The 9,298-nt window shown below is 56.0% G+C and overlaps 2 protein-coding genes across 2 annotated transcripts; one reads left to right on the top strand and one right to left on the bottom strand.

Moving 5' to 3' along the window:
* Positions 1-2,535: 2,535 nt before the first annotated feature.
* Positions 2,536-7,132, top strand: B3GAT3 (beta-1,3-glucuronyltransferase 3). The gene is made up of 5 exons (XM_028516056.2): positions 2,536-2,844; positions 3,940-4,114; positions 5,371-5,731; positions 5,923-6,213; positions 6,624-7,132. Exons 1-5 carry the CDS (start codon positions 2,763-2,765, stop codon positions 6,720-6,722), a joined length of 1,008 nt encoding a protein of 335 aa, XP_028371857.1. The 5' UTR covers positions 2,536-2,762; the 3' UTR covers positions 6,723-7,132.
* Positions 7,133-7,278: 146 nt separating this feature from the next.
* Positions 7,279-9,231, bottom strand: ROM1 (retinal outer segment membrane protein 1). Its single transcript, XM_028516565.2, has 3 exons — positions 8,523-9,231; positions 7,889-8,135; positions 7,279-7,784 (listed from the first exon to the last, which is right to left on the bottom strand). The coding sequence occupies exons 1-3, from the start codon at positions 9,110-9,112 to the stop codon at positions 7,566-7,568; spliced, it is 1,056 nt and encodes a 351-aa protein (XP_028372366.1). The 5' UTR covers positions 9,113-9,231; the 3' UTR covers positions 7,279-7,565.
* Between the last annotated feature and the right edge of the window lie 67 nt (positions 9,232-9,298).

Raw genomic sequence — 9,298 nt, 5'->3', positions numbered from 1 at the left:
CCTGCGATGTGGGCCAGGTCTCTGGTAGGGGGCATGTGAGAGGCAACCACACATTGATGTTTCTTTCCCTCTCCCTCCCCTCCTCTCTAAAAATAAATAGAACCTTTAAAGAAAAAAAACAAATTCCTAACTGGATAGGCAATGGCTGGTAGCCACGTCTCAGGCCAGAAAGGTCAATCTATAGGTGAGCTCTGTGCCTTATCCTTATGCATTCAGGCTAACATACCTTTAAAATGTCAGCAGTTTTCTTGCCTACCCCTGGAAAGCACGACCCCACAGGCACCAGAGCGTTGTCCTGTTCCCCGCATGCGTCTCCATGTGCTGTCAATGGTACTAACTTGCCTGTACCTCCCTGTGTAAAGGAAGTGTCTCCGTTTTGCCTTCTGTCTGGTCCTAGAGATTTCCCTGCTCTGCTTTCTTAACCTACCACCAGTGACTCTCATGCACCTACCTGAAATCTTTGATCCTAATGTGTAAACTGAACTATAAAACTTCCATTCTCAGCAGCATTTGAGCATTTGTTCCCTGGCCTATGTCCTCAGTTTGGCTCAAATGAAGTAAAAAAAAGTCTGTACAGGTTTGGACCTTTCTTATATTTACAAGATTTTAATTAGGCCCAGTGTTTTAACAGTGGCGGCCAGAGCAGATGGGGTCACTCTGGAACAGAAATGGCTGTGTGGTTGGATGGACTCCTGTGAAAGGCTGCTTCTCTTTAGTTAGAGGCAGTTTTTAAAATTTCCCACTGTTTCAGTGACAGGAAGTATTTTGTTTTCCACTCTGTAGACCACAAGTCTTCAAGAGATTATTTTGCAAGAAAACTTTTTTTTCCCCCTTAAGGAAGAATACTTAGGATGATCTGTACGTCATGACGAGTGTGGGAAGAAAAAATAATTTTCCTTTTCTAATTTCTGACTGGTTTAATAATTGAATGAAATTACTAGAAGGAAATAACCAAATGTATTATGTTACATACATGTGGGGTTCCCTAAGAATAGGAGACCGGAGGACACATCAGCCATTTAAGGTGTACGTGTCATTCTGAACTGAGGAGAGCGTGGCGGGGGTCTGGGACTTCAAAGGGGATGTAGGCAATTCACAAGTAGAGCAAGAGCAAACATTTGGTGAACACATTCTTGCCTGGCCCCCCAGAAACAAAAGCACACAGAGGGGAGTCTAACAGACTTGCTAGATTTCTCCCTGCTTGCTACACTTAGTTCTGGTGATGTTAAGATGATAGGTCCCTTCCTTTGAACAGGTTCTTCTGAATCCCTGTAGGCACAGGTAAGGGGTGAGGGTGGGGGTAGGAGGCTCTTTAGTTATTTGTTAACAAAGACCACTTAGAGCCCTGGCTCAGTAGCTCAGTTGGTTAGAGCATCCTCCTGATACACCAGGGTTGCAGGTTCTTAAAAATAACCAGCTTGGCCAGGTAGCTCAAACTGAAAAACCTATTCAAGACATCATGGAGTCCTGGCTGGTGTGGCTCGGTTGGTTGGAGTGTTGTCCCATGAACTGAAAGGTCACGGGTTCTACTCCCAGTCAGGGCACATGCCTGGGTTACGGGTTCAGTTCCCAGTTGGGGCACACATGAGAAGGCAACCTGTGAACCAAAGGGTCACTGGTTTGATTCCCAGTCAGGGCACATGTCTGGGTTGCAGGCCAGGTCCCCTGTAGGGGGTTTGTGAGAGGCAACCACACACTGATGTTTCTCTCCCTCTCTTTCTCCTTCCCTTCCCCTCTCTAAATAAATAAATGAATAAATAAATAAATAAATAAAATCTTTAAAAAATATACCCAAAAGGCATATTTTGTGGTGGCAAAACTCCGCCTCTCCTCAGGAGTTAGGGGGTGTGTTCATGGAATACCTCAGCTCAGGAGATATTTTTCTTAAAAAAATTGATTTATGAGAGGGAGGGAGAGAAACTTTGGTTTGTTGTTCCACTTCTTTATGCATACATTGGTTGATGCTTGTAGTACCCTGCCCCAGGGATCAAATCCACAACCTCGGTGCACCACCGGTGCGGGGGTGCACGAGATACTTCATTCAACAATCTGGGAGACAGCCCACTGCCTTGGCACCTCATCCCTCCCGGGTCCCCATTGTCATCTGAGAAATGTGGGTCAGGATACCTGGAGTCAATCCGGAAGAGATGTAGAAAATTGCACCATGGCAATTGCATAACGTCTGTCAACCTTCGTTACTTAGGTGTAAAACAGGACAATACCATCTATCGCCTAGGATCTTAGTGAGGATTACATGTGACAGACCTAGAACTCAGGCCTGGCGCGTGACAGGCCCTAGATCTCCACCATTCATGTAACACGTATTTACTGAGCTATGGTTACTGGGTGCTGTGGCTGATGGATGGATGAACGAATATAAGGAGAAAACCTGGGCACAATGACTCGGAGTTCAAGGGGAAGGTCTCAAAGTCGCTCCCACGTGTTCCCACCGGGCTTCTGACTGCCGGCCCAGCACGCTGGACACGCCGGATATGACGTCACTCACTCCCGAGGTTCCCAGAACTAGGCGATGGGACCGGAAATTAACCGGGGCAGGGGGTGGTGTTGCAGACAGACCTGATGTCGGCCCCGGTGGGCTCGCCAGCCCCAGCTCCCGGGAGCTGGTCTAGAAGCGCGTGAGGAAGGCGGAGCAAGGGGCGGGGCCGCTGCAGGGGCGGGGCCTGCAGGCTGTCCGGCGGGGGGGCGGGGACCTCTTGTCCCCGCGGGACCCCGCCTGCCAGGACGCCGGCGGCGGCACGGCCATGAAGCTGAAGCTGAAGAACGTGTTTCTCGCCTACTTCCTGGTGTCGATCGCCGGCCTCCTCTACGCGCTGGTGCAGCTCGGTGAGCGGGGCGGGGCGGGGGTGCGGCGAGCCTGCCCGCAGGCGCCCGCCGCCGTGCTTCCCGCCCTGGGGACGAACCCCAGTGCAGACACCATTCATCCGGCTCGGCCCTCCGACAGCCCTCTGCGGCTGCTGGGCGCACTCCCTTCTCCGGAGCGCGCCGCGGCTTCCCGCCGCATCTCGGGTGAAAGCCAGACTCCTTCCCAGGGCGTGCAGGGCCCCGCAGGATCCTGCCGCCGTCTGCCTCTCGAACCCACTTTCCCAACCCTCTCGCTCGCTCTGCTGCGGCCGCTCTGGCTTCGTGACAGTTTCTCGAAAACCGCACGCTCATTGCTCAAGCTCTTAACTTGTTCCCTCTGCCTGCGGTGCCTTTCCCCCAGTTCTTTCCTGCTGCCTCTTTCTCATCCTTCAGGTCTCAGCTCAGATGTGACCACCTCAGAGAGGCCTTCCCTAACCACCTTAGCTAGAGGAACGTTTCTTTCCCCGGATTCTCTTTTATTCTCTATGCTGTGGGCTTCCTTCTTCGCCCTTAGCACAATTTGCAACGTTCTTTGCTTAGTGACTGCCCCCTCCACTGAAGTGAAAGCGCTACCAGAACAGGGGTCATAACTGCTTCGCTTCCTGATGCATCCTCAGGAAGAGCATTCAATAAACATTTACCCAATAATGGAATTGATAAATTTAATGAGTCGTTGGTCGCACAGCCAAGGGAGCAGATTGAACTCTGCCTCTTATGCAGGGATTGCCAGACAGGGCCACTGCATGATCTTCGGGTATTTGAAAGACTGCCCTGTTTGGGGGAGAGAGGCTTGTTCTTTATGGCTGCAGAAGGCACAGTTAGAGCCACCGGGTAGAAAGGATGGAGGCACATCATCAGCTCAATATCCAAATGAAAATTGTCACAGATGGAATTTGTTGAAGTTGGAGAGGGGCTGGTAATGAAGCCAGTGAGTCGCCCACCACCAGAGGTGTAGAGACGGCTGTTAGCGGACTCGTAAGGAGGTTGATGCCCTGGCTAAATTGTATGAGATTATGGCCCTTTGGGATGCTGAACATGCTGTGATTCTCTGCTCCCATCCCTGCTTCCTGGGACCAGGCCAGCCATGTGACTGCCTCCCTCCCTTGCGGGCAGCAGCAGAGCAGCTTCGGCAGAAGGATCTGAGGATTTCCCAGCTGCAAGCTGACCTCCATCGGCCAGTCCCTGCCCCTGCCCAGCCCCCTGAGCCTGAGGCCCTGCCTACTATCTATGTTGTTACCCCCACCTATGCCAGGTATGGGCTCTGGTGCACCCAACAGGCCCGCATGGACCCAGAGATTGGGGTTGATGCGGAGATTTGGGGGCGGCACTGGGCTGGGGAATGTTCCTCAAACTAGGGCATGCCAAACGACAGGACAAATGAACCACATCTTTACTCAGAGATGTGTGTGTGTGTGTGTGTGTGTGTGTGTGTGTGTGTAAATGGTTATTTTCCAGTAAAAGAGACAGGGGTGTACTATGAAGTAGAATGCAAAATTCCTGACTAATTTTAAGGTAATAAAGTTGCAAGGAAATTTGAAGCTTGCCAATGAGTTCACTCTCTCTCCTTGAGGATCCTTTGGTGAGAAAGTTTGAGAACCCCTATCCAACTTGAAGTAGAAAAGGGCTTGGTGCTATAGTCATACCAGGGTCTAGAAATAGTTATGCTAGTATTTACAGTGTGTTTACTCTTACCAGGTGCTGTGCTAACTCAGTGCCTTACCTTTCAAAAAAAAATTAAAATGTAGCTTTATTACTCACATTAAACCCAAGTGGGGAACTGTGGTTTTGGATCTGCAGCGGCGGAAGGGCCTGCTAATTGCTCCCTGGAATCAGGTGGCTGAGTCACCTAGGCACAGGCAACGCTAGACCCTGTCCCCCCCAACCCCCACCCCCAACACATGCACCCCACCCAGCCTGTGGCAGGCAGGCGGGCAGGCCAGTCTGAACAACAAAGCAGCCTAGAGCAGACTGGGCCACACTTCCCAGTACTTTGTCCAAACCCCAATCATCCTCCCCTGGAGGGGAGTGAGTCAAGGGCCTCCTCTGAATTCCTCTGCCTGGAAACCCAAGCACAGGAGGAAAAGAAGCTGGTCCTACTGGTGCGTTAGAAAATCGTCATTTAACCTTTAAATCAACATTGTTTTAGAGCACTGTTATCCCCATTTTGCAGCCCAGGAAACTGAGACTTGGGGAGAGTGAGCCATTTTCCCCAGATGCCTCGCCTAATTAGACACCTAGCCTTCGAACCCAGATCTGTCTGGTTCCAAAGGCTGGACCCTTTGCTTATAGTCCCCCACAGGGTTGGGGTTGAGGTGGGTGACAGGCATGATTGGAAGAACAGGGCAGGTGAGTGTCAGTGTGAAGTTGACAGGCGAGAAAGAGTTGGGGATTGGTTGGGGAAAGGCCGTGGGGATGCTAGAAGTGGTTCGGAAGAAGCTATGTCTGCTAGCCGGAGTGGGCAGATGGTGTCCACCCCTTTCCCTCCTGCTGCATCTTCCCCCTCCGCAGGCTGGTGCAGAAGGCAGAGCTGGTGCGGCTGTCCCAGACTCTGAGTCTGGTGCCCCGGCTGCATTGGCTGCTGGTGGAGGATGCCGAGGGCCCTACCCCACTGGTCTCGGGGCTGCTGGCTGCCTCTGGCCTCCTCTTCACACACCTGGCGGTCCTTACTCCCAAGGCCCAGCGGCTCCGGGAGGGCGAGCCAGGCTGGGTTCGTCCCCGTGGTGTAGAGCAACGGAACAGGGCTCTGGACTGGCTCCGGACTGGAAGGGGCGCCATAGGGGGCGAGAAGGACCCACCTCCCCCAGGGACCCGGGGAGTTGTGTACTTTGCTGATGATGACAACACCTACAGCCGGGAACTCTTTGAGGAGGTGAGCTCTGGGATGGGTCTGGGAAAGGCTGGGTGGCCCAGCTTTCTCTGTTGCCTTGGTTACCCTGGTTGCTCTAGGCTGTTGGGTGAGGAGGGGGGAACATGGAGGAGAGTGACCCAAGTGGTCCTTCGTGCTGCTCCCCTGCCCCTGGACCACCCCCTCTCTCTTTCTTGTCTCCTGACCTCTGTTAGATGCGCTGGACCCGTGGTGTGTCAGTGTGGCCTGTGGGGCTGGTGGGCGGCCTGCGATTCGAGGGCCCTCGGGTGCAGGATGGCCGGGTTGTGGGCTTCCACACGGCGTGGGAGCCCACCCGGCCCTTCCCGATGGATATGGCGGGATTTGCGGTCGCCCTGCCCTTGCTGTTGGCTAAGCCCAATGCCCAGTTTGATGCCACGGCTCCCCGGGGCCATCTGGAGAGCAGTTTCCTGAGCCACCTCGTGGATCCCAAGGACCTGGAGCCACGGGCGGCCAACTGCACTCGGGTAAGGGGGCGGAGGTGGGTCAAGTAGCTCTGGGGTGGGCAGGTGATGGGAGAAGTGGAGGGAGGCCCTGGGGAGGGGCATCGAAGGGCAGGTGCTGGAACCAGGAAGGACCCTCCAGAACTCAGCTACAACCTTGCTTACTCTCCTGAAGGGGAAGTGGGGAGCCAGCAGAAAAAGCGGTGTCCTGCTACTCTGCCTTCCAGAGTCCTGGGAACCCGTGTGGCCCAGAGAGGCGGAGGGATGAAGGCCCCGTTCTGGAGGCACAGAGGCTCGCCTCCAGCCTGCCCTTCACACTCGGCAGCCAACGCTGAGTGTGTGTGCGGAGGGGGTTGGAGAACGCGGCCTCACTCAGGGCCCCGGAGTCCCGGCTGTGGCTGGGCCTGGCTCTAATGGCAGCCCTCCTGGCACAGGTTCTGGTGTGGCATACGCGGACGGAGAAGCCCAAGATGAAGCAGGAGGAGCAGCTGCAGCGGCAGGGCCGAGGCTCAGACCCAGCCGTGGAGGTGTGATGGACATCCCGCCCCGACTACAGCCTCATCAGGCACAGCCCTGTGGGCCTGGGCCCCCGGCCTGCCCAGGATGTGGTTTTCCAAGTCCTGACCCCTCAGAGCCAGGGTGGCCCTGTCCCTCTGCCATTGCAAGCCCTAGGGCGTGGCCCAGCTGCTTTCCCCCTCCCTCACCCTGCCATGTGGCACTGCCCACAAGCTGGGGACAAGCAGCCCTTGTATTGAGCCTGGTTGGCCCTGTCTGGGGCGGAGCAAAAGGACAGAAAGACTCAGGAGGGAGGGCAGCTGAGTAACTGGGTAACTTATTGGGGCTGGGCATGCACTGGGGGGCTGGAGGAGCTGGGCTGGACCCTCCCCACCTGAGCATGCTAACCCCTTCCTACCTCCACAGAATAAAAACATCTCAATCTGGAGGGGCCTCTGTTTTTTTTCTCATCTCGCAAGTCCGGCTCTTGCATTCTGATTCTTACTGGGTCCAAACCTTGGCGCCCTGGCTTCCGGCTCAGGCAGAAAGCACTTCTCCGAGGGCCCCCATCCCCTCGAAGAGAAAGATCAATGGCTTCAGTCCAAGAGCTTTATTGCATCCGCACACCAGAAGCAGTCTCCAGCCCTTCCCGTGCCACTTTCCCATCACCCTATTTTCTGTTTCTGGGTGGTTCTGGCCACAGGGGCTAGGCCCTAGGACCCCGAGTTTCTCCTCAGTCGGCTCACTGATTATTCCGAACCCCTCTCACCCCAGGGACCACCCCCTGCCCCACAGGGGCCCTGGTAAAAGAGTTGTGAGGTCTCCGGTCTTGTCCACCCCTTCCCCGACCTCCCCCAATCGCTGCCCCAAGCTCCAGGCCACTAGGCCTCAGGTAGATCCTCCTTGGGAGGTGCCTCTTCTGGAGGGGACTCCTCAGGTGCTGGCCTGTGGGCGGCCGCTCCCAGCAGCCACACTGTCTTCAGCATGTCTCGCAGCCCAGCGGGGAAAAGGTAGCCCTGGGTCTCTCCTTCCCCATCGATGACCCCTCCCAGCCCCTCCAGTGCTGTTTGCAGGTACCGCAGGCCCAGGAGCACCAGGGTCTGGGGAGAGAAAGGGGAAGGAGGTCAGTGAGGCTCAGCATTTCCAGGGGCCCCAGAGTCAGAGGCCCAGATGGAGGGAGGCCGCAGCCACTTTGCTGACTCACCTGCAGCAGGAAGGTGACAGCCAGCATGCTGCCCAGCGTGCTCGCCAACCCCTGCAGGTGCCCCAGCAGCACCCCGTGGCATCCTCGGGCCCAGAGGTTTAGGTTGGGCTGACGGGGATCGAAGAGGGGGTGGGCGTGGGGGTCTGAGAGCCGGGTTTGCAGGCAAGGCCTGGGGGAGTGGGGGTTGCAGCAGGAAAAAGGGACTCCGTCCATCAGGTATAGGCCTTCCACATTGCTCTGGATCCGGCTGCAAAGGGAGGGGTGGGGGTGTCAGGGAGGTGTCTCGGTCTGGAGACAGAGGCCTCGGGGAGAAGCTTCAGGGCACAGGAGTTGAGAAGGGAGAAATGAGAGGAAGACATTTACTGACTGCTTTGCTCTGTGCCAGGCATGCATAATTCATTTGTCTTCACAGCAACTCTGTAAGGTGGGTGCTATTATTATCTTCGTGCTACGCATGAGGAAAGGGCCCAGAGGAGTTTGGTAACATGCTCTGGGTCACACAGCTAAGAAATGGCCGAGCCGTAACCCATTCCCTCAATCACTGTGCCCTATTTATTGCCCGTGTGGGTGAGGTGGGGTTTTAAGGGATGGAGGAGGAGAAGGAGGGTGGAGAGGAAAGAAGCGAGTCACTCACTCAACTGTGTCCTGGTCATTGGGATCCAGGTAACGGCTGCTGACCCACTGGACCCCAAACCAATCCTTGTACCCGTGGCGCCCACAGCAGTGGTGCCTCAGCTGCAGCTCATCCATCAGCCGTTTGGCGTGACAGTGTCCTGGCACCTCAGTGTCCTTGTAGTGAGCCATGGCAGCCCCCAGGCCTTCCTCCAGCCCTGCGTCCAGACTCCCAGGTAAAGCCAGGGCTAGTGCCAGGGCGAGGACCAGGAGCCCTCCACCTCCTGCAGTACCAGCCACCAGCAGTGGGCCCAGGACCCTTCGCCAGGGAGGGTATTGAGCTGCATCCAGACTGGCCCTGCTGGCTCCTGCACCCACCAGTCCGGTGCCCAGAGCCACTGCACCAGCTGCCAGGGCAACCTGGGGCAGGGCAGAGAACGGGCAGGAGGGAGCCAAGAAAGTGCGGAAGTGCCAAAGCTGGACCAGGAGGTGCCCGCTACACAGGAGAGTGAGGCCACCAGCCAGCGCCAGTAGCCAGGAGAGGAGCCAGAGCCCCTGTGCCAGACGGATCCGGGGCTGGAGGGGCAGCACCAGGGGCAGCACGGGCGCCATCTCCCATCTCTGCCCAGGGAAGAGCAGGGTTGTCAGGGACCGGTTGGCCGGGGCACGATGCTGAGTCAGCTCAGCCCGGCTCGAGCTGGGCTAATGCCACCCTGACCCCAATACCCTGGGAATCCTCCCACCCCAGTTTAATAACCTGCAGCCCTATCCCCTCTGCCTGCCCCAATTCGGGATGCC

Source organism: Phyllostomus discolor, chromosome 6, assembly GCF_004126475.2.
Source record: "Phyllostomus discolor isolate MPI-MPIP mPhyDis1 chromosome 6, mPhyDis1.pri.v3, whole genome shotgun sequence".
Lineage (NCBI taxonomy): Eukaryota > Metazoa > Chordata > Mammalia > Chiroptera > Phyllostomidae > Phyllostomus > Phyllostomus discolor.
The sequence above is the reverse complement of the archived record's forward strand: the minus strand, read 5'-3'. Positions and strand labels throughout refer to the sequence as shown.